Source organism: Aristolochia californica, unplaced genomic scaffold, assembly GCF_029961685.1.
Source record: "Aristolochia californica isolate CCGP_79_NKW_82.1479 unplaced genomic scaffold, dmAriCali1.0.hap1 SCAF_10, whole genome shotgun sequence".
Lineage (NCBI taxonomy): Eukaryota > Viridiplantae > Streptophyta > Magnoliopsida > Piperales > Aristolochiaceae > Aristolochia > Aristolochia californica.
In genome coordinates this window covers 24079178-24104034 of record NW_027181771.1, presented here as the reverse complement: position 1 = coordinate 24104034, position 24857 = coordinate 24079178, and the positions used below count along the sequence as shown (strand labels likewise).

The 24857-nt window shown below is 36.7% G+C and overlaps 1 protein-coding gene and 2 pseudogenes across 1 annotated transcript; 2 read left to right on the top strand and 1 right to left on the bottom strand.

Annotated features, from left to right (window-relative positions):
• Nucleotides 1-534: 534 nt before the first annotated feature.
• On the top strand, nt 535-1086 carry LOC137942963 (uncharacterized). The gene has a single exon (XM_068788678.1). The coding sequence runs from the start codon at nt 535-537 to the stop codon at nt 1084-1086; it is 552 nt and encodes a 183-aa protein (XP_068644779.1).
• A 15168-nt stretch (nt 1087-16254) lies between these two features.
• LOC137934205 (uncharacterized) lies at nt 16255-17098 on the top strand (annotated as a pseudogene).
• A 2020-nt stretch (nt 17099-19118) lies between these two features.
• LOC137943335 (5S ribosomal RNA) lies at nt 19119-19237 on the bottom strand (annotated as a pseudogene).
• Nucleotides 19238-24857: the final 5620 nt, after the last annotated feature.

Sequence of the window (24857 nt, the reverse complement as noted above, 5' to 3'; positions counted from 1 at the left end):
GTAAGGATGTACATTTTTCCTTTATTTTTACTTAAATTTGTGAAAGGTTCATCTAGAACCTATAGAATCTAGATACAAAGGGTCTCCTAGAGCTAGAATCTAGTAGCAATCTCTTGGGAAGATTGGTGTTGTAAAATAAATGTATTGAGCTATAAGTGGCTTACAGAGAGCCAAAATCTCTTTATGTAATTTCGGCTATTAGAGCTTTTGAATAGTGAAATTTCCCAAGCAATGGTTCTTGGGCAGTGAATACCAATAGGAGAACATCAATAACAAAAAAAAATATTGTCTCCTATGGTGTATGTATGGTTTGATTTACTTTTATGCATGATTTTTTATTACACGTTCAACTTAATTTTTATTCAATATTCTCAATTTATCCTCCCCTTGAGAAGCCATTGAACCAACAATTGGTATCATAGTGGGCCAAACACTGAGTTGAAATCAAAATCCTCCTGATTTTGAAAAAAAAAAAAAAATGGCATCTCAAGACAATTGTTCCTTCCCAAAGAACAATATGCCAACTAGCCACCTATGTTCAATGGAACAAACTATGGATATTCGATGGTAAGAATGAAGTTCTTTCTTCAATCTATGATTTTGGAAATATATCATGTAACCAAGAATGGTCCTTTTGAGCCTCAAAAACTTGAATATGGCCTTCCAATTGAAAACGAATTCAATGAGCTAACCAGGAAAGACAAAGAGCAGCTCAAGACAATCTCTAAGGCCTTAAACCTAGAACCAAATGAGTTCAATAGGGTCTCCACATGTAAAATTGTCAAGAAAATTTGGGATAAACTAGAAGTCACACATGAAGGAATCACTAGAGTAAAAGACTCTAGAATTAGCTTATTGCTAGCCCAAGACGATGAATTTAAAATGAAACTAGGTGAGTCAATATCTGAGATGAACTCTAGGTTCACTCATATAATTAATGAGTTGAACAATCTAGGAGAAGAGACTTCCTTCTATAGACAAAATGACAAGCTACTCAAGGCATTTCCAAAGTCAAAAGAGACGAGGAAGATAACCTTGCATGAGAATGATAACTTTAGAACTATAAGCTCAGAAGAGCTACTGTGAATCCTTCTCACTTATGAGATGGAACCTCAAGATGTTGAGGAAGAGCAAGCTTCGAAAATTGCTCTTACGGCCAAGATGAGTGTTGAAAGTAACTCTAGTGAAGAAAGCTCTGATGACGTAAGTTTCATCACTAGACATCTTTAAAGAATCTATAGGAAAAAGAAGAATTTCATAAAAAGCCAATATAGAACTCAAAATGACAAATTCTCTAAGGAAACTAATGTTTGTTTTGAGTGTGGGAAACTAGGACATAGAAGGAACAAATATCCAAAGCTTGAAGAAAGAACCCCATCTACAAGCAAAAATCCCAAGAACAAAAAGAAGAAAGTCTTGATCTCAGCTTGGGATGAAGAAAAAAGTCTATTCATTGTCTAAACAAATATAAAGAAAAATGCAATGCTCAATTACATGAGATTGCAAGGCTCCAAGAAGAGCTTGTTGTCATGAAGGGAGCTAATGAAATATATATAGAAAATGCCTCAAGACTAAATGGATTGATAGACAAGCTACCATGTGATTGACTTGCATTTGAAAAGAAAAGTTTAGACTTAGAACATCAAGTCAAACTTCTCTCTCAAATCCACACCTAAGAAGAAAGTTGGAAAGAATAGTACAAAGCAAAACAATAAATTTTCTCCCATTCCTCACATTAGATGTCACTATTGCAATGAGATGAGTCACTATGATCACATTTGTGAAGTTAAGAATTAAAAAGGCATCAAACCCAAATCAACCAAAAAGGATGTAGTAACCCAAAAGAAGTTGGGCAAACAAGTTTGGAAGCCCAAATAAGCTAGAACCTCAAATGTTATCCCAAAGGGACCCAACCTAAAATGGATCTCTTAGGATTAAACTTTTCATGATTGTTGGAAGATACGGCTCAAGCCCACACGACCAAGGAAGACGCACATATCTAAGAGTATAATAAGATGGGCAAAACAACCAAAGAAGGCCCACAAGATGGGCCCAAGGCCATAATAAGTAGGACCCACAACGATTACCATGAGTTGGCATCCTTATCACATCAGTTGGAAGATCAAGAAGGACTCAAGAAAGTATCTTTATCTAATGGTCACGTCCTAGAAGAGTTTTAGTTTGAGTTAGGTTTGTCTTATATCTATATTGAGTTATTTAATTATGCTAGGACTTATCTTTCAGTGTTAGAGTTTGGGTGTAATTGGGACAAAGGTAGTTTTATTGTAATTGGACTCTACTACCTTCCTCTATTATAAATAGAGGTTCTTGTACACTGATTACAACAAGTAAAAAAAGTTTTATCTTTCCCATAAATTCAACAGTGATATAGGTATGTCTCCAAGCCAAGGCACCAAAAAAATTTTGGATTTTTGATAGAGGTTGCTCGAGGCACATGACCAGTGATAAGAAGAAGTTCATTGAACTCAATCCCAAAGATGGAGGTCATGTACGTTTCAGAGACAATAACAAAGGTACCATAAAAGGAATTGGTAAAATAAGTGCCTCAACCTCTTTCATATCTGATGTGTATTATGTAGAAGGGTTGATGCATGACTTGCTTAACATTAGTCAATTTTTTATAAAGGAAACAAAGTTTCATTTGAAAAGGACAAATGCTTAGTAAATAAAGAAAATGATGAACTAGTTCTAGAGAGACATAGAAATAGAAATCTCTATGTAGTGAACATAGTCAATTTACCCTCAACTAGTGCCTTCTGTTTGGGTGCAAAAATGGATAAATCTTGGTTATGGCATAAGAGACTAGGACATATAGGAATAAATTTCTTGAACAAACTAGTGAAAAAGAATCTTGTGAGAGGAGTACCAGATCAAAAATTTGTAAGAGAGAGTCCTTGTGATACTTTCCAACTAGAAAAGAAACACAAAATTTATTTCAATGCCAAGAATATAGTTTCAACCTGTTGTCCACTTCAACTAATCCACATGGACTTAATTGGACCTACTTGAACAATAAGCCTAAATGGGAACCGTTTCACCTTAGTGCTAAGGGGGTAAGTGAGAGTCAAATAAAGGATGGTAGGAGAAAGGCTGCCAAATAATAAAAGGATAATATAGCTAATGAGGAAGATAAGATGAAGAAGTCGGGGTCATCATGTACTTTATTTTTTCAAGTAATTCAAATTCATCATCATACGAATCAATGCCAACAATAGTTAGCAAATAATGAATCCGAGGCAAGCAACTAAGGATTTCTTCTTCAATAATAATGTCCTAATAAAAAAGACACAATAGCAGTTGCGGTAATGAGCCAATGCCCAAATAACACGTAACAAATATGCAGTTATATAGTAACGGATAACTGGTGAATAATGAAAGTTCTTAATAATGACACATGAAATAAACTACAATGAGTCCATCCTTGAATAAGGAAGTTGTACACCAAGTAATAAGTTGATGATAATCCAAGTAAAAATAAAATGAGTCACACCGAGTCAAGGGCCCAAGTCAAGATTCTGGGTGAAGCTGAGTGAAGAGACCAATCTGGTTATACCAAAAAGTAATACTCAAAATAATGGGCTAAAATTTAGAATAATGGGCTCAAAGTCCGAAGAATGGGCTCATGAGTCTGAGTTAACCTGGTCCGAGTCAGGCTGAGCCAAGAGACCCAAGCATGGAACTTGATTCGGTATTATCAAGCAAATGTTAGGGGCTCTGAAGTGTCACTCGTGCCTTGAACTACACAATCCTGGCGTGCCCCAACCTTGGTTTCAGAAGTCAGATGGAAGCCAAATAAACCAATTGAGATTCATGGCTCAGAATAAAACTACTGGCTGGGATTCATGGCTTCGAATAAACTTCCAACTCATATTGAAATCACTTTTGAATGAATATACTAGCCAATGAAGCTGCCAATCAAGAAAATTTTTGAATGAAGATACCAACCAGCAAGATACATAGCCAACTTGATGAAGCCTGAATAATAAGGATTAATCCAATTACAGAGACGTCCAAAACTACAATAGAGATCTTCAGTTCCAACTGGGATTAAAGTAAGCAAAGATATAGAATAAAGATACTTCGGACATCAAATTATCAATCGAAGAAAAAACACTCTGTTGCCAAACCAGCCACGACTTCCTCCATATGCTCAACACTTTTCTAAATGAAGAAACACAGACCAAGATTTTTTTATCTGAAGGAATGGTTCCATCTGCCAGTGTTGGACCAGATAAAAAACTGGCAGAAGATCAAAAGATTAAGTGGGCCTTCTGGTAAAAAAACAACTTTCCAAACAATGATTAAATCTTCAAGGTGGCTCGGGAGATAATGGAAAGGCCAGCGAAGGAGACAAGCCAGAAACAACGAAGGTTCCAACCGAAAATAGCAATGCAAAACAAAGAAAGATACGAAAACAACAACTTTCTAGTTTAAAATATCCAAGCCAAGCAGCACCATGGCGTAATGCCGTCAATCCAGCAATTTGCCAAGATAGCTTAAAGTAGAGCTTTCCAAGATAAGGAACAATGTTGTTCAATCCTTAATTTTGATAAATCACTAACTTGTCAATAATTACGATGCCAACAGAATGCTAGATTGTCCAGAGAATAATCAGCAAAGTCCAACAGGAATGCTAGCTCATTCAGAGATCAATCAGTGAGGTCTAGTAGAATACCAGCCAACAGGATGATTAGCATGCTACGTGATACTAAAATCTGCCAACAACAGAATCACTGATGACCAAACATAGTAAGTAATGACTTTCGATGGCCAAAATAGAGCAAGTTATTGAAGCAGTAATCTTGTTTTTCTTGGATTATTAACAAATTAATCAACAACAACCAGAGAGATTATTCTGCAAACAATCGATTATTAGCATACGTGGAACCAAGATTAGCAGATGGATGCTCCAGCTTTGCAATTGAATCTTCAATTCGAGCAAATTTCCAGAATTTGTCAAGCCTCACAAGAATTCAGATAATGATCATTAGTAGTTTTCAACAAAATAATCTAACACATTAGCTTTCCAGGATCTCATACTGCTTCTCTTACAGCAGTAGCAAACTGATCATTCTGAATTTTAGAGTGGATGAAACAACAAAAGTTTTGGAATAAAAATAAACTTTACCAGTAGAGTAAATTAGCATTCAACCAGTAGCGGATAATCAACCGAAGATTATCACATTTGTCTTCCAGCTTCGGTCTTGTTTTCAAAAAATAAGAAACACCAATCTTACTGAAGCAAATACCCAGAAACAAATACTTCTTGCATGAAATAGGTGCCAAGGACCAACATGATATATCTATTGTTTCATAGAGAAGTCAATAGAGGGAGCATATCTTCTTCAGATCAGCATGGGCAGTCTTCTTCAAACAAAACGCCAATGAAGTCTTCAACACCGAACAACGCCTTAATACCTCATAATCCGAGCGGCAAAGAAGTCCATAGCAATGAGTCCTGAAAATCAATCACTGCTCAGATACCATCTTGGGTAAAGAAGAGAACACACGTTGAGGAGAAAAAAGGAGGAAGAATGGGGTTATGGAGTAACAATATTACAATTATCCTAGTAAAAGTCAAGAAGAGGCAAAAAAATATATTACATCAATGACACTCTAATTACATCATATCTTCCAACAACCTCAAACATCATTGAAAGACATCTCTTGAAGAATCACTCTCAAGGAAGAAGACAATGAGAAGACTAGAGTTCAAATATAAAAGTCAAATGTCCAAACTTAGTCACAATGTAAGAGAGTATTCCTAATCTCCCTTCTTTAATTACAATTGTGAAATTTGAGCTTTAGGTCATCAATTGCATATAGACATGTTTAGGAACATCATAAACATCACAGAGCACTTAGAGAAAAATATTCTGATGCTTAAAATGTCAACATAGTTGAACTGGCACTGGAATGATCGAACAACCTCTACCAATGATCGATCATCTAGAAGTATGCAGGCCAGAAATATAAAGCATGATTAATCAACCATAGTCGATTGATCCATCATCCAGAACATGGTAATTCCATGCTATAAAGCATGATCGATCATCCCTTTTGGATTGATCAATCAATTCTGCCTTGGCAAGCAAATTTTACATGGAATAATCAAGCATCCCACCTAATTGATATATCAAACAGAATCTTGCCAGTCAGGGACATAAAGCATGATCGATCATGAGAAATGCACTGATTGATTGTACTTGTTTTGCACAGCCCAAGGGAATTCTAATTGATCGATCATCTCCTAGTCAATGATAAGTAAACTTAACTTTTTTACATCAATGTGATCAATCAGTCCATCGATCAATAAGTCACTGTCTAACAGAAAAATAGTTGTTATGATTGATTGATCGATCAATCACTTAACAACGATCGATCAATCAAAGTATCAATTTTTGCATATAGGCAAAAAATAATGAGTTTGAGTTGTAGAAGTTATAAATACTCCACCAAACCATGTATTGAGAAGTTAATGAACATTTAGTGGCAAATATATTAAGCCTTTACTCTCAATCTTGTAAAATGTCTCAAAAGTGTTTTAGAGTGAAAGATTGAGCCATATTTTTTGAAATTTCACATCTCTTTCCATCCCATCTTCGCATTCATATATAGTCAAGCTCCTTCAATCACTTCACATAGTGTTCCCAAGGAAGAGGAAGTTTGGATCTCTCAAGGAGAAGGATCTCACCTACTAAGGATGTACATTTTTCTTTTTATTTTTTCTTAAATTTGTGAAATGTTCATCTAGAACCTATAGAATCTAGATAGAAAGGGCTAGCTAGAGCTAGAATCTAGCAGCTATCTCTTGAGGAGATCGGTGTTGTAAAAGCATGTATTGAGCTTCACATGGCTTAAAGAGAGATAAAAATTTGTTTATATAATTCTGGCTATTAGATATTTTGAATAATGGAATATCCCAAGCAAGGGTTTGTGAGCGGTGAATACTGATAGGGGAACATCGATAACAAAAATTCTTTTATCTCCTATGGTGTGTGCATGTTTTATTTACATTGAATTGCTTTTATGCACGAATTTTTATTACACGTACAACTTAATTTTAATTTGATATTCTCAATTCACCCCCTCTTGAGAAGCCACTTGGGCCAACACTAAGATGCTTTTTAAAGCTAGAGAAGGCTTGTGCATTTATAGAATTGAAATTCTATTAAAAAAAAGTAGTTGTTACTTGTTTACTGGCTTGTTTCTAGATCTTGCCAAAAACTTAGTATATAAAATTTTAAAAATATGAAAAATTAATTAAAATAAAATATTTGTGCTAAATGTCATTTTGGTATAACACTTACAAAATTTTGAGGTCTACAACCAAAGATATTGCCTGTTGATATGCTTGAAATTCCATTTCTGGAACATGGGGTTGAGTCCTTTGCTTTGGGATTGAACCCATTTGATCCAATGACCCTTTTCAGGTTTAGTCATCTTATGTTTTCCTACAAGAGGTAGACTCCTTGGAGTGGAGATAAAATCCTATACCTTGGTTCCTCCTATAGCGGTCAACTCCTTAATTAAATCAAAACCTTTTGTAAGTTAGATTTGACTGATTTTAGCTTATTGTTGAGTGCATGGGTTTGACTCCCTAATTATGCAGTCGGCTCCATATTTCTAAATTGATATTTTTTGAATTTTGAATTTTTTGAGTTTGTGTTTGGCTGTTTGTAGATGTGCTCGACTCTTCTTTTCAACCATTGTTTGTAACGACTTTTGAACTCCTTTCTTAACAATTGCTGATTATATTCAGCTCCAGAGACATGTGCTCGACTCCATCTATCATGTGCTCAAATCCATCAAATTTTAAATTATTGCTTGTAATGAATATTTAAAATTTTTTGTTGACAGTAGTCAGCTCCATGGATATGTGCTCGACTTCATCATCTTACAATTGAGTTAGGCAATGCAACTTTGAATATTATAACCTTCTACTCATTCATGTTCTTGACTCCTTTCTTGTGCAGTTGACTCTTTTTGAGAAATTCATACTTTGTGCATACTTAAAATAAAAACATCAATAGCCTTTATTTTTTTATCATCAAAACATGGATTTATGGAGAAGGCTTTGAGCTTACTCTTCCTCAAACTTCTAAGTTGATGATTGGTTCAATATAAAATTACAACCTTATTAGGGACCTTTGTTTTCATCTAAGACAATCAAAATCTCTTATCAAGTGTATTAGAACTCGAATAGGTATGATGAAGAACAAACCTAAAGTGGGTGGGTTGGAGGGTTGGTTCAATTTAAAGTACAACACCAATATTCAAGCAAAGTGATCAAGGTACATGTGGAAGCAATACAAACAAAGTACACATGACATTTAGAGGGTTCATAGTCCTTCTGTAGAATGCTAGTCCACAATCCAAAATGATTTCCACCTTAAGGCTCTACTAATCTTGGGTTGTCCTATGACATCTATAGCAAATCATCTCTAAGGCTAATTGAAATATAGCCCACATAGGGACATTACTTAATTGACCACAACAACTAACTTACATACCACTCTCTCACTTAGATTTGGAACAATTAATTAGGTACACTGGCCTAGACCCACAAAAGGATTTTTCAGTAGCTAACTTAGGCTACACAAGCCTAGATTTAAGGGATTTTCAGCACCACCTACTTACACAAGGTCTTATTCTCACACAACAGAAAATACAACTTCCTATCTTCTACTCAACCACAATAGGTTCTCCCAAACACTTTGGGGTGAACAAGGTCTTGCTACATATGGCTTGACTCAAATTGCTATGATTGCTTATAATATAGTTCATTGTGAATTACCTCTCAATAAGTAGATTTTAATAATCAAAACACAAACAAACAGGTACTCTAATCCTATATACCTACTTAATGTAATCAACAATTCAAAATAGTATTTGACTTGATTTGACAATATACTTAATAATGATGATTTAAAAATAATTTCAATATAAATTTGGGATTGGCTTTCAAATCACACAAAGCCAATCCCACTGTGTACTATTACTAGTTCACCGTAGTTGACCAATTATCATTGATATATCTCAAAGTACATGCATATAAATACTTAGATTTGAAATCTTATCCTCACATTTCAATGCTTTGCAAGTCCTTTCAAATGCTCCATAAATAAACATACTAGCATGTAAGATACGATTTGAGAGTAAAAGAGTCCACTAATATTGATTTCAAGTGGAACTCAATCATACAACTAGTTAAAAATGTAATGGCTTTAACGAGGAAATAAAAGAAATCGTTCAAAAACCAGAATGAATTGAGTAGGCCCATTTCCCACTTTAGATTAACAATTCCAGGCAATAATTAGCAGGCGTAATGAAGAATGGTAACTTCAGATTGGTGCGAGAAGTAGTGAGGATTGGAAGCGGAGTTCCCGAGGGACGAGAAGGACGAGGCCCACCAGCAATTGGGAGGATGTAACCACCTAATAAGGACGAATATTACCCTTATATCCTCCCCCGTCTGCTCTTCTTCCCATTTTTAAAGGTTTCTATATATTACAGGCTACTGTGGAGACTTCTCATGGAGTTTGGGAAGGAAGGAAGTAGGTTCTTTCTATCGGTTTAGGCAGGTAATGTTTTTTTGTTTAAGCAAGCACTTTCTGCATTTATCAAAATGTTAGAGGATCTCAACGAGTTGTAGAGACAAGCAGAGATGGTAAAGCATCAACTAGAGCAGGTTAAGATTGGTTGGCGGAGTTACATTTTTGAAAGCTTTGACGAGCTTAACAGTTGTGAAACCCTTTTACTTTTGCCAGGTCACAGGTTCTTCCGCTGAGACGCTACAACCTGTATATTCACATAAGCAGTCGCCCCACTTTCCTCTCCATTTCTGCATGGCTTTCGGCTCTAGTACAGGTTAGTCTCTCTTCACTAGGTTCTCCAGGTTAGTCTCATTCTCAACCATGCTGTACATTGTTCATGTTCAATAGTCTTCTCCTTCCTTTGGCTATTTATGATCCTATTGTCGGATTAAACCTCTTCTTATCATGCTAATGGTCATGGACATAAAGCTACTTCTTGCCCTCATGATGAGACCTTCAACAGCTATTAGGTATAAGTACTTATATCTAATTATGGGATTTTCAGTAGTTACCGATTAGTTTATTCAAGTCTTGATTAATCATTTACAAATGCAAGGATTGTTTGTCTAAGTTAAAGCACAATTGAGCCTCTTGATAAACAAATATTATAATGAAACTCAAAACGAGATTACACTCAATCATAAGGTGAATCTACCAAAACTTTAGGTGCTCTAATGAATAACTATTAAACTAAAAGACATTAAAAATACAGCTGCAAAGCTGGTAATGCTAGGAAGTCTACTAATCAATCACTCAATACAAAGATGTTGAGCCTTCTATGATATGAAAATCAAATTAAAAACTCCCATAAATCAAGTAATGAAGTATTTGAATCATATTTTAAAATCCAAGCACTAAAATATTTAGCTTTAACTGAAAAACTTTATAAAATGTTAAAAAACACCCATGTTGTGGTTATTACTTTATTATTCAAATGTATACCAAAATATGACATCAAAATAATTGACTAAAATTTATGCCAATTATTATTTCTTATATTTAGGTCAATCATAATATGCATAGAAGATTAAGTATACATAAACCCAAAATAAATTTTTATACAGATAAAAATTAACTAACACTTGCAAATTAAACATTCATATATGCATATCCAATTTTTTAATCCATATGCGCTAAAATGAAAAAGAATGAAAACTAAAATATTCTATTTTTCCTTTTATTTATATATGAATTAAATGTATCCAACGATAACATTGGGCTTGGATGGGCCGTGAGCATGTTTGGTGCTCTTGCGCGTACAGTGGTGTGGGACAGTCGGAGAGCACGATGTCGTGCTCTTGGCCTTGGCTGCACTCCAGTGAGAGCACGGAACACCGGCGCACACAACACGGGTCTCTGGTCTGTTCTCTCGCGCCGCTCTCGACTGCTGACAGCCAGACGTCTCGTCCGTTTGGGACTCTACTCACCATCCCCGCACCGCCGTCTCCTTCCTCAGGTGCCATTGTCGCCGGTGTGCGTCCGACGAGCACAACACGTCGGTGTACACATGCTTCCTTTACAGCGTCTCTCTCTCAGTGCTCTGTGACTACTCCTCTCGGCTGCGCTTTCACGTATTGGCTGGTGTTCATTGCCACCCATCGAAGCAACGTCTCTCGACCAAGAATCAATTTTGTGCAATGCCGGTCTCCAGGTGACTGGAAGTGAGGAATGGGACCAACCGGGAGTCGGGAAGAAAATGCACACAAAATTTCGATGATTCGACACCAATGCACACAACGAGCCCCGTCATTCGTCTCCCCACGTTGATGATCCCCTCTGCAGACCCGAACGACAGTTGATGGCTGGCTATGGGCATTTTCTTCCCACGGGCGCATCTGTTCCCACTAACATGCTGGCACCTCTAGCGCACTTAGCGAAACCTACTCTGGCGCACCAGTGCAGTCATCTTGTTTGGCCGGGGACATTGTTCAGAAACATCACTACCTCTCCTAAACACTGTCTAGCCGGGGAGATCCAGCGTGATTGAGATTCGCTAGGCACACAACGTATTGTCAGTCGCACGTGCCACCACTGGCTATCGAAGAAGCGCAGGGCTCATAAGGCCTCATCTTAAGTCTACATCCTCCTATACTCGAAAACGACACGTAAATTTTTATTTTTTTTATAGCAGAATAAAAACATAGACAACATTTAACAAAAAAAAATAATGGAATTTTAATCAAGACGAAAGATTCCAAATGTAAATCAGAATTTCTAAAATAATATAAAATTCATAAAAAGAAAATCAGAAACCCAAGATGCATACCTTCAATCTTGGTAGACAAAATTCCAGGAATTTGCGGAGGAACGTCTTGTTTATCCAAACTCCCGTTGATGGATAAAACTCAGGCTTATTTCTTGTCCAAATCCCATTTAACATACAATCCAAACTCAGGCTCACTATCCTTTTATCTATGGGAAACTACCTAATAATGGGTTAAACCTAAAAAAGGGAAACAACTATCAAAGGGGTCATGGGCCATTCTGCAAGGAGGAAGTGGAGGAAGAGTCATGAGATGCTTGGTAATGAGATTGAAGAGATAGTAACTAAGCTTGAGATTAGTATGGATTTTCTTGCACTAGAAGATGACCCCATTACATGAACCCATATTATTGACATTGTGATGTGAAGGGAAGACGAGGGAATCTTGGAGCGTGAGTGCTCCTTTGTCGTCCAAGAGACAAAACATACATTCACATATGAAGCCATAGTCGTAGTATTTTCGATAGACAAAACCGATGTCAATTGATTTGGCAGTGAAAGAAGCTAACTTTCTTGATAATATTCTGCCATTTCTCTAAAATAGCTTCACACTTGAGCTGTCATTTCTTGGGTAGATGTGAAAGAATTTCAAGTGAGATGTCTTTGTTGAGGACTGTGGAGCCTGGTCCATTGCACACGACTCTGTTGTCGAAATAGAGACGATGTGCACACGACTCTGTTGTCAAAACAGAGACGATGTGTGAACAGAGTCCCTTGCAGGAAGACTTCGTCTCTATTGCCAAAACAAGGACATTGCACGTAAAGAGTCTTGCATTTCATTGTTTGTTCACTATTGAGAACAATCATAATTTTTTGTATTTTTTGTGATCTCTCGTTTGCGTAGACAAAGAGGGGGTGAGGGCACATAGTATACATTGTGAAAAGATTTTTGGCGGGAAAAAGGTACGTCTATTACGTACTTTGGGTGGTCGATAGGGAATGGCAAGTCTCCTCACTGTTGGCAAACCACGTGTGCTCTTTCGTGAATTGCGTGGAGAGTTGCGAGTGGGGGTGGAAACTGGAAAGTTACCAAAAAGTATAGAAAAGGCAAGATTTAACTGGCACTCTATTGGCTCGACACCGTTGTCGTTGCCACTGCCAGAGCTGTTGTATGATGTTGCTGTCGTCGCCGTTGCTGGTGTTGTAGGGCAGGACTTCGACTCTGTTTCCGAAATAGAAATAGAGTATGAAACAGAATCTCTCGGCAGAAGAGAGACTCAAGAAGAATGACGATGTTGCCATCATCATTGCTGGAGTTACTATTTGTTGCAGTTGCCGTTACTGGTGCTGCTGTTTGATGTTGCTGTCAAAAAAACAAAGTCTGGGACTTACCGAAACAAAGAGGTTTACGGCACTCCATCAGGATTTTGTATCGGTACATGTGTGTGCACTAGGAAGACGAAGTGGGGAGAGGTTTCGGTCTCACCGAAACTCGTTGAGATGACAAAGAGAGAAGACTCTCTCGGGTTGTATTTCTGTGTGAGAAACAAACTGTATTGTGATTCTTCAACTGATCTATAAAATCCTCTAAAGCTCCCGTGGACGTAGGCAATTTTTTGAACCACGTAAAATATTATTTTGTGCATAATTACTTGTTACTTGTCTTGTTGTCATCAACGATTTTTTCCTAACAATTGGTATCAGAGTCGGAAGATTATAAGAAGTAAGAATGTGATCTTCAATGAGAAGATTGTGTACAAGGACAAGTCCAGTACAGTTGCTGAAGCAACTCCTCAGGTGTCTGACTTTGTCAGACTGGATGGCCTACCAGAGGCCACAGTTTAGTGTAGAGATGTGAGTGACGAGGAGAGTGGGTCTAGTGCTCCCACTCCTATTATTCTACAGTCAAATCCAGAGTTGTCCACTCCTGTAGCTACAGTTCGCAAATCAGTAAGGACTAATCGTCCTCCACAACGTTTCTCACCTACTTTGAATTATATTTTGTTGACAGATGGTGGAGAACCACAGAGTTACGAAGAAACCTTGCAAGGTGAATATTCTAGCAAGTGGGAGCTGGCCATGAAGGATTAGATGGATTCCTTGTTAGGGAATCAGACATGGGAGTTGACAAAACCTGCACTAGTGAAGAACCCTATTGATATATTGACAAAGGGTGTTACTCCTGAGAAATTGAAGTTGTGCGCAGCTTAAGTTGGTCTTCTAGTATGAAGATAGGGGCAATGAGTTGCAGAGGTGGAGGATATCATGTTTGAGGAAGAGGGAGATCCAGTTGGTGTACCAGTCTCCAAGTGGGAGAATTGTTGAGGAATGTGGAGCCTGGTCCACTGCGCATGACTCTGTTACCAAATCAGAGATGGTGTGCGAATAGATTCCCTCGGCAAGAAGACTTCATCTATGTTACCGAAATAGAGATGTTGCGCATAGAGTCTCTGGAGGAAACTGCGACTCTGTTTGGGAAATAAAAACCCTCAGGGTTTTTGAACAGGGTAAGGGCGAAAAACCAAGAGTGATAGAGGAGCTCACGGAAAAAGAGATAGGGGTTTTTGGGAGACCTTCATGCGACGTCGTGGTCAGGAGAAAGAGTGGTTAGAGGCTTGACGCCGTTGCCATCACCATTGTCAGAGCTGCAGTACGACGCCGCTACCATCGCCATTGCTGGTGTTGTACGACAAGACTTCGATTCTGTTTATGAAATAGAAACAAAGTACGAAAGAGAGTCTCTCGGCAGAAAGAGAGACTCAAGAAGAATGACGATGTTGTAGTCGCAGTAGCAGGAGTAACTATTCGTTGCCATTGCCGTCGCCAGTACCGGTTCAGTTGTTCGACATTGCTGTCAGAAGAACAGAGTCTAGGATTTACCGGAACAAAGCGGTTTACGGAACTCCTTCGGGATTTCGTATTAGTCCCTGTGTGTGTGCCAGGAAGACGAAGCGGGGAGAAGTTTCGGTCTCGCCGAAAGTCGTTGAGACGAAATAGAGAGAAGACTCTCTCGGGTTGTATTTCTGGTGTGAGAAACAGACTGTATTGTGATTCTTCAACTTCTCTATAAAATCTTCTACATCTCCCATGGATGTAGGCCATTTGCAGAACCACGTAAAATATTGTGTCGTGCATGATTACTTGTTACTTGTCTTGTTGTCATCGACGATTTTTCCCTACCAGTTTTCGGGCAAGCTGACCTCCATTAAAACAATATAAGAGTAGTAGGTCGATCCCCAAGAAGCAAGAATAGAGCAAGATTCAACAACAAAGATGGAAAACGTGGACTAAAGGAGGATGGTATGATCCGGAAATTCTACAAGGCAGAAGAGAGCAAGTCCTACCTCAGTTATATATAAACCAAAGAGGCTACCTATTCTAGTCTGATTTGGAATCCTTGTTTCCCTAGAGTTTCCTTTTACCTAATACTTGCTAAACATGGAGCTCTACATTCCTTCCTTGATATTTCGCTGGCTGGAGATTTCATAGTTGATAGTTTTTAAGTCATGATGTAGTACTAGCGCCAGTATTTTGAATTTTTGTCATCTATTGATGCACCTTGTTGTGCTATGGAGAAAATTTTAAAGGATAGATTGAAAAAAGTTTAGAATTATGCAATTGAAACATAAATCTCAATAACTAAAATTATATTTTAATCTTCAACATGCAAAAGAAGAAATTCATTAAATATTACTTTGAATTGTTGTAGCTTTAAATTTTTTATGTAATTATTAGATAGATTAATTAAATATTACTTTATAGGTGGGGTACCATTGCACAAAAGTAAAATTTTCTCAAAAAAATTATAGAAATTGAATTGATCAAAATTTTAAATTTTAGTGGTTTTAAAAAATTCTCACTCAATATGCCCTACATGAAGGTTGTTGTTGTCCAATCTAATTACACCCAATTAGCAACTCATGTAATAAGAAGGATTTTGTGGAAAATTATTATTATTTTTATTATATTTCAAGGAATTGTACTCGAATATTGGATTTCAAATTTTTATTTACCTGAATAATGACTTTTTAAACTTATTTCCCAAATTATCCGATTTCAACCTTTGGAATCCTCATGCGATTCGTCAACTTCCCACGTTAGTAAAATTTGTCCATATAGCACCATGCCAGCCCATCCTTTAAAACCTAAAATTTTTCCTTTCCCCATTAAAACCCAAAATTGCTCCTTTCCCCATTAAAACCAAATTTTGCACACATAGGACAGGTTTTATAGAAATTTTGTGAAGTAAAGGTCTTATAAAAGAATTCTAAGTTCTGTAAGTAAAGCATATTGGTTCATGCTGTATTTTTTACTCTTTAAGTATTTTGTTTGTTCCAATTCGCTTCTCATTGTTTTCTCTGGAAAAGGTGAGTCTGCCAATGATAACTGTCGTGACTTTCTTGGAAATCTTCTTTCACGTAGCTTGGTAATCAGATGGAACCCGACACTGTTCTTTCCTCCAAAAACCCGAGACCCCCTCCTAAGCGTTTGTTTCTTCAGAAATCAAGTCCCTAATTCGATTCTTAACAATCCTTCCCTCGATACTGCAGTTTCCATGCTCCCCTCAAATTATAACTTCGAAATTCATAAAGCAATATGGTGAATTGTATCTTCCGGCACCAAAAGGGTCGCCCTTCAATTCATCGATGGTCTCCTCATGTACTCACTTGTTCTTTCCAACATTTTTGAAACCTTTGCTTCTGTTGATGAGTGCATTATTCTAGTTGACATCACATATGGGGTATGCTGCTGTGTGGATGATTTTTCTGGATCTTTTGATCCATTACGGGCATAGCTGTTTAGTCCCAATAGATTACACCAAAATCCCTGCTTTATATGTTTTCGTTGAAATAAAAATTGAGGTAGACCATATCATTAATACAATTAAAGCTTTTTTTTTGTGACAAAAAGATTGCAGTGGCATGGACCATCCAATTCTCAGCAGTTGTGAGAACCGTTAAATCTGTTTTAGCTGACTCTAGTATTGATATCATTGTTCCACAGTCTAAACCTTTGTCTTCAGGGAAGTGCATCTACTACATGTCCTAATAGTGTTGCAGTTGATGTTGTTGTATTTGTTGCAGATGGTAGATTCCATCTAGAGGCATTTATGATAGCAAACCCCCATATTAGGGCATTTCGTTATGATTCATATCTCAAAGTTTTCTTCTTGGAAGAATATGATCTCAATGGGATGAAAGAAGCTCAGAAAAAAGAAATATTGAAAGCAAGGAAAGCTAAGTCCTGGGGTATTGTGGTTGGGACATTCGGGCGATAGTCCATATATACCTCATGCTTCCAAACCTTGTTGGGCAACCTATTCCCTATATTCACCTGTTTGACCAAGAGATCGAGCATTTTTTTGTCTTCTTCAAAAATCCAAATGTTATAATATCGAGCAATTTGTAGCCTTCTTACAACCATTTATAATCTAAATCCGAGATGGTCCTCATCAAACCACAAAAAATAAAATACCATGTGGTGGATATTTAAACACCTGAATCTCCTCTCCACATGGCAAAATCATTCTACATCACTTCAAAAATTTTCAACAACATTCTAAAACATTTCAAGATTAACCAAACTATTTCCATTGTAGATAAACTAAACAGTGCAAAAACACACATATCAAGTCCAAATTCACCGAACATCCCTAGTAGAGCCCCATATGATTTCGCAGTCATTACAAATTGTACCTCTCAGTGATGGGGGGTCGGGTTTTGTTGGCTTATGGACGCCTTTGTAGGCGACTCAGCATTGTTTGAACTGGACTCAACACCCCAAACCCTAAACCCTAATTCTAGAACCAGAACCTAAACCCTAAAATCTAACCTTAAAAAACCCTAAAAGCCCTAAAACCCAAAAACTAAGAACCCTAAAAAAATTTAAAAAAAAACTAAACCCTAAAAATACAATAAACCCTAACCCTAATCCCAAAATTAAACCCTACGAAGACAAAATTGAACCATAAACCCCAACCCTAAATCCCAAAATTAAGCAACAATTAATACACATTATGTACAAAATTTAAAATTAAATCAAATACAACACTAAAATAATAAACAAAGTCAGGGTATAGGCATACCTTCTTAAATTTGGGGAAAATCGTAGTCGAAGGGTGAAATCGAAGCCGAATTGAAGTAGAATTGAAGAAATTGACGTTGAAATGTCAAAAATCAAAGAAAATCGAAATTGAAATGGGGGAAATCAAACGAAATAGGGAGGTATTTTGGGCGAAGAGAGAATAATTTCAGGGAGAAGGGAGTGGGAGGCTGAGATGACGTTCACAACGAGAGGGAGAAGGGAGAAGGGAGATGGAGGACGAGAGGGAGGAAAAAAATTTCGGAGGAAGAAGAGACGAGAGAAGAACTAGATCGAGAAAGGGAAGAGTGCAGAAGAGAGACTGAAAAGAAAAAATTTGATGAGGGTTTGAGGCATCTTGCCCGCTTCATCCAAATGATTCTCAATATACTGTGGAATCCAGATTCTCGAAATTAAACTATAGAGATGATTTTTGGGTTCTTTTGATTCATCAACAAGAATCATGCGCTGGTGCTCCACTTACGATGTCAGGTGATGAACTGAGTAATGCGGCTGAAGTTCATCACCTGCGTGAGTTGAATAACCTCTCCTATTAGAACTGAAGTCAATTACTTTGTGTGTTGTTTTCCTAGAGTGAGCACAAAGGTGATCTGAAATTACTCAACATTTACATCATATATGCTGAAAATTCAATCTTCTTCATGTCTAAAAACTATTTTATGAGTTGATGGGTTAGTTCATTGGAAAAAGAGAATAGAAACTGATTCTTATTACATTAACTGAAATTGCAAAAATATTTTAGCTTGTTTATCTTACTCAAATTTTTTTCTTTCTACCACATTTATCAAAATGAAAATTTTATTGATCGCACCCATTTGTGTTACTCTCCATCCTACTAATCCCTTCCCTGGCTTCCCTCTTCCCCCGTGTTCTGTCAGTCTTTTCCACATTCTTTCCATAAAATAAAATAAAAAATTAAAATCTTAAAAAAAATCGAGATATAAAAAATTAAAAAGGAGCGCTATGTGATTGGATTAAAGAAATAAAATGTTGTTCAGTCGTGTCAAAACTTAACCGAACTACATTAATAATGGAAAACAAAACAAAATCATAGTTTTTTCCCTCATCTCTTCTACCCGAACATTTCAAACCGTTAAAAAATAAAACAAACTATATTTAAAAATACGTTTTGTTGCCCCTAACCGCAACATTACGAGGGAGAGATTAGCAGGTGGAAAAGGAAAAAAGGGTAAAAATGGGTGCAACAAGAGGACTTCTTAGGAGGTCACCCATCCAAGTACTGCAGTTGCCAAAACACATTTAGCTACGGAGTTTTGATGGGATTCAGTGCATTAGTGTTGGTATGATCGCACCCGTTTGTGTTTCCCTCTCCATCTTACCAATCCCTTCCCTAGTTTCCCCCTCCCCCCGTATTTTTCCTGTCTTTTCCACATTCCCGACATAAAATATAATAAAAAATTAAAATCTTCAGCAAAAATCAGAACATAAAAAATTAAAAGCATTATGTTGTTGGCTTAAAGAATAAAACATTCATCGTCCGTGTTGAAACTGAAAAAAAACTACAATATTAACAGAAACCAAAACAAAATAGTACTTTTTTTATCTTCTCCCCCTCTTCTCTTCTACCCAAACATTTTGAATCGTTAAAAAAGAAAAAAAAACTATATATACAAATATGTTTTTCCGCCCCTAACCGTAGCATTACGAGGGAGAAATTAGCTAGTGGCAAAGGAAAAATGGGAAAAAACGGGTGCTACACGAGGACTGCCTAGGAGGTCAACCATCCTAGGTCTAGTCTCATCCAAGCGCACTTAACTTTTGAGGTCTGATGGGATCTGGTGCATTGGTGCTAGTATGTTCGCACTCGTTTGTGTTACCCTCTCCATGCTACCAATCCCTTCTCTGGCTTCACTATACCCCCGTGTTCTGTCGGTCTTTTCCACATTCCCTACATAAAATAAAATAAAAATTATAATCTTATGCAAAAATTGAGATATAAAAAATAAAAAAGGAGCGCCATTTTGTTGGGTTAAAGAATAAAACTTTGATCGTCTGTGTCGAAAGTGTAGCGAACTGCATTAATAAAGAAAAAACTAAAAAAAATCATACTTTTTTTTCTTTTTTTCTCCTCTTCTCTTCTACCCAAAAGTTTCAAACCGTTAAAAAATAAAATAAATTATATATACAAATGTGTTTTGTCACCCCCTAAACGCAGCAATGCAATGGAGAAATTAGATGGTGGCAATGAAAAATAGGGCAAAAAGAGGTGCAACACGAAGACTTCTCAGGAAGTTACCCATCCTAATTATATAACTAGAATGTGTGTGATTAATTAGATAAGTAAGTTATTACTACTTTTTCTATTAAATAATTGATTATTTATTACATTAAATAGGTCACTTGGCCGATTAATTAGCATAAATCATCGGGTATTTAATTATTTCTTACTTAATCAGTAATTATATGATTAGTAAACACATAATGTCATTAATTAATTAGTATTAGCTATGATCAAGATAGTTATGTATTACATTAAATGTGTTATTTAATTAATCCCGACCCAACCCTTGCCCCCCACCCAGGCGTGGGTGAGGATATAGGTGAGGTGCGTGGGTGAGCCACATAGGCAAGGCACGTGTGTAGGTGAGTGGCACACATGCATTCAAGCTGTAGAGGCTGGCTATCAATTTCTTTGTCTCGTTTAAAATTTAAATTTTAACTCGGATCGATTCAAATGCTCTTGAATTATATTTTATGAGCTTATTTAGGCATTTGTGATAATGCCAAGTTTGAATTTAAATAAAGGGGTAAACCTCGTACTTAAGTGGGAAGATCATACTGATCCATGTAAGATGAAGGGATAAGGATTCTTATCCCTAGTTTTCATATAAGTAGGCTTTGTAACGACAAGTGTAAACCATCTTCATTTTATGCAAAGAAGTTTCCCTTATTTTCAAAGCTCTTTTTTTTGTTCTTTTAAGTTATTTCTTCTTCATTTGGGAGGCAAACTAGCCTTCTTTCATCATAGTAAGTTAGGCCATATGTTGGGATTCTAAGAGTGTCCATGAGGAAAGATTTTTTTGCTCGAAGGCCATATGAATATGATACTGCAATTAACTCCAACTAATTTTCTAGTTAAACTCCATGGCGCATTCCCCCTTTCTCCAAGGTATATCTCCATTGTATTTAATTTATTATTAAAATTCAAGTAATTTTTTTGGGTCAATTGTTTAGTCAAACTCTTGTGGCCAACATTTTTAGTCAATTTTGTGCTCCATTGGTAAGTTACTATTCTGGTTAATTTTTTTTTATCATTCTACTTCTTTTGTCACCTTCTTGGTATAAAACAATGGTCACTTTTGTTAGTCCTCTAGAAATTCTAGAATTTTGAAATAGGTAATGAAATTTCTTGAATTTTTTTATCACTTAAGAGCACTGGCTATACTTCCTACATAGAACAAGAGTGCACCCAACAGTCAGAGTGAGTTAAGTTTTTTTATTCACCAAAGTAGTATATTTTTGTGAGCTACCATTAAAATTGTGAATACTCTTTCTTTTTTTCATGCACTAAAATTGGGCATGTCTACCTTTGAAATTGAAAGGAGTCTTTTTTCAAACATATACCATTTTGAAAGGAATATGGAGTTTTATCGTTTGGCTAGAGTGATGCTTCTTCTCTCATATTTGCTATGTACAATTTGAGACTCTTTAAAAGGAAAGGGTCACTTCATGGAGAGAAGTAGAAGGAGAAGTTCAAAAGAAGAGGTGTTGAGAAGTAGTGGTGGTAAATGTTTTTTAGAAATAAAGAACATCTAAGTAAGGAGGAGGATAGAGATGAAAATTTCTTTTCATGCGAAGGTTAGGAACTCCAATTTGAGAGGAGTGTTGAAGAAGCAAATATGGAAGAGTCTAATATGATTTTCATGGTAAAGGAGTCTCATGGTGGAAGAATTAGTATGAAAAAGTCTTATTTGAGTCTCATGGGAAAGAATCTTACATAAGAAATCTTTTGATTCTATTAGTTTTTTGTAATAGTGATTTACTTTGTTTCGTATTTGGAGTTTTATTCAAGTTGTAAGTGGAACATGGGTAGGTTTAATTTTATTTTGATTCTGTGAGTTTTCTCTATTATAAATAGAGAAACAATGTACTCATTATACAATCAATTTATTGTTTTCTCTCTTAATATTTTAAGAATCAATTCCTATGCCAAATATTTTAATGACTCAAATAAAACATAGTATAAAAATAAGATATCCAATTATAACTTCATAACATGAACTAAAAGCATGGTTCTCCTCATTTGTGCTAATTTAACTCATGACATTACCAGAGGATTTCATAAAGAACAACAAATTGAATAACCAAAAACGTGTCAGTACTTTATCAACTAGAGTCTAATATGTTAATCTTATAAAAAAGAAATAGAACATGAGATGAAGAGCTGATATGAAAGAGTCATATATGACCAACCAAGAGAAAATGTGATGACTTTGCTAATGAAAGAGTCATATATGTCAGTGCTATTTAATAGAAGAAATGACCAACAAAGAGCTTAATTATTACCATTCAGAGGAATAATATTGGAGGAATCAAAATTCGGAACATATAAAGTTTGAAGAATAACAAAATAAACAACAATGCTTACTAAAACATGCAATGGAACAGTAAATTGAATATTTACCCACGTAAATAAATTCAAAAAAATAAATCAACATGTGATTAGGCTTAGATTATAACACATAAACAATTTATATCACTTTATAATGGCATCATAAATTTATCTCTAAAGGAATTTTCTATTGTTGTGGGCGAGTAACCAATTGTTTTAAATGTTTCTATCCAATCCAAATTAATCACTTAAATATAACAATTACTATGTGAGGTTAAATTATAAGCTTTCCATGGTTATTCTCAAGTTTGTATGTCATTAACTTTATGTGACTAAACTTAATGTCACTAAACATTTTTCATAATTAAGAATGTTGTGGTTATTACTTAATTATTCAAATGTAAACCAAAATATTACATCAAAATAATTGACTAAAATTTATGCCAATTATTAATTTCTTATATTTAGGTCGATCATAATATGCATAGAAGATTACGTATGCATAAAAAAAAATTATACAGATAAAAATTAACTAACACATGCATATTAAACTTTCATATATGCATTTCCAATTATTATATCCATATGTACTAAAATGAAAAAGAATGAAAACTAAAATATTCTATTTTTCATGTTATTTATATATGAATTAAATGTATCCAATGATAACATTGGGCTTGGATGGACCATGAGCACGTTTGTGCTCTTGCGTGTATAGTGGTGCGGGACAGCCGGCGAGCACGATGTCGTGCTCCAGGCCTTGGCTGCGATCCAATGAGTGCACAGAACACCGACGCACAAAGCACAGGTCTCTGCTATGTTCGCTCATGCTTCTCTCGGCTGATCATAGCCAGGCATCTCATTTGTTCAGGACTCTACTCACCATCCCCACGCCGTCGTCTCCTTCCTCTGGTGCTATTGTCACCGGTGTGTGTCCAATGAGTGCAACACGTCGGTGTACACAAGCTTCCATTACAACGTCTCTCTCTCTGTGCTTTGTGACTGCTCCTCTTGGCTGTGCTTCGACGCAAATTCTGGTGTTCATTTCCACCCACTGAAGCAATGTTTCTCGATCGAGAATCAGTTGTGTGCAACGCCGGTCTCCTGGCGACTGGAAGTGAGGAAATGGACCAACCAGGAGTCGGGAAGAAAATACGCACAAAACGTCAATGGTTCGACGCCAGCACACACAATCAGGCCTGTCGTTCGACTCCCCTCGTCGACTATCCCATTTGTAGACCCGAATGACGGCTGATGGCTTGCTGTGGGCATTTTCTTCCCTCGGGAGCATCTGTTCCCACTAACATGCCGGCACCTCCAGCGCACTAAGTGCAACCTACTCTGACGCACCAATGCAGTCATCCTATCAGGCCGGGAACGCTGTTCGGAAACATCATTGTCACTATTGGACGCTGTCTAGCCAGGGAGCACCAACGTGATTGAGATCCAATAGGCACACAATGTATTGACAGTCGCACGTGCCACCACTGGCGATCGAAGAAGCGCGGGCCTCATAAGGCCTCATCGTAAGGCTACATCCTCCTCTACACGAAAACGACACATAAATTTTTTTTTTTTACGGCAGAATAAAAACGTAGACAACATTTTACAAAAATAAATAAATAATGGAATTATAATCAAGATGAGAGATTCCAAATGAAAATCAGAATTTCTGAAGCAATATAAAATTCGTAAAAATAAAATCGGAAACCCAAGATGCATACCTTCAGTCATGGTAGACAAAATTCCAGGAATTTGCAGAGAAACCCGTTGATGGGGAAAACTCAGGCTTATTTCTAGACCAAATCCCATTTAACGTATAATCCAAACTCATGCTCATTATCCTTACATCTATGGGAAACTACCTAATAATGGGTTTAACCTAAAAAAGGGAAACAATTATCAAAGGGGTCATGGGCCATTCTGAAAGGAGGGAGTGGAGGAAGAGTCATGAGAAACTTGGTAATTGGATTGTAGAGATAGTAACTGAGCTTGAGATTAGTGTGGATTTTCTTGCACTAGAAGATGACCCCATTGCATGAACCCATATTCTTGATGTTCTGATGTGAAGGGAAGATGAGGGAGTCTTGGAGCGTGAGTGCTCCTTTGTCATGCAAGCGACAAAACATACATTCACGTATGAAGCCATAGTCGTAGTATTTGAGATAGACTAAACCGAAGTCAATTGATTTGGCAGTGAAAGAAGCTAACTTTCTTGATCATATTATGTCATTTCTTTAAAGTAGCTTCGCACTTGAGCCGTCATTTCTTGGGTAGACGTGAAAAAATTTCAAGTGAGATGTCTTTGTTGAGGACTATGGAGTCTGGTCCACTGCACACGACTCTGTTGCTGAAACAAAGA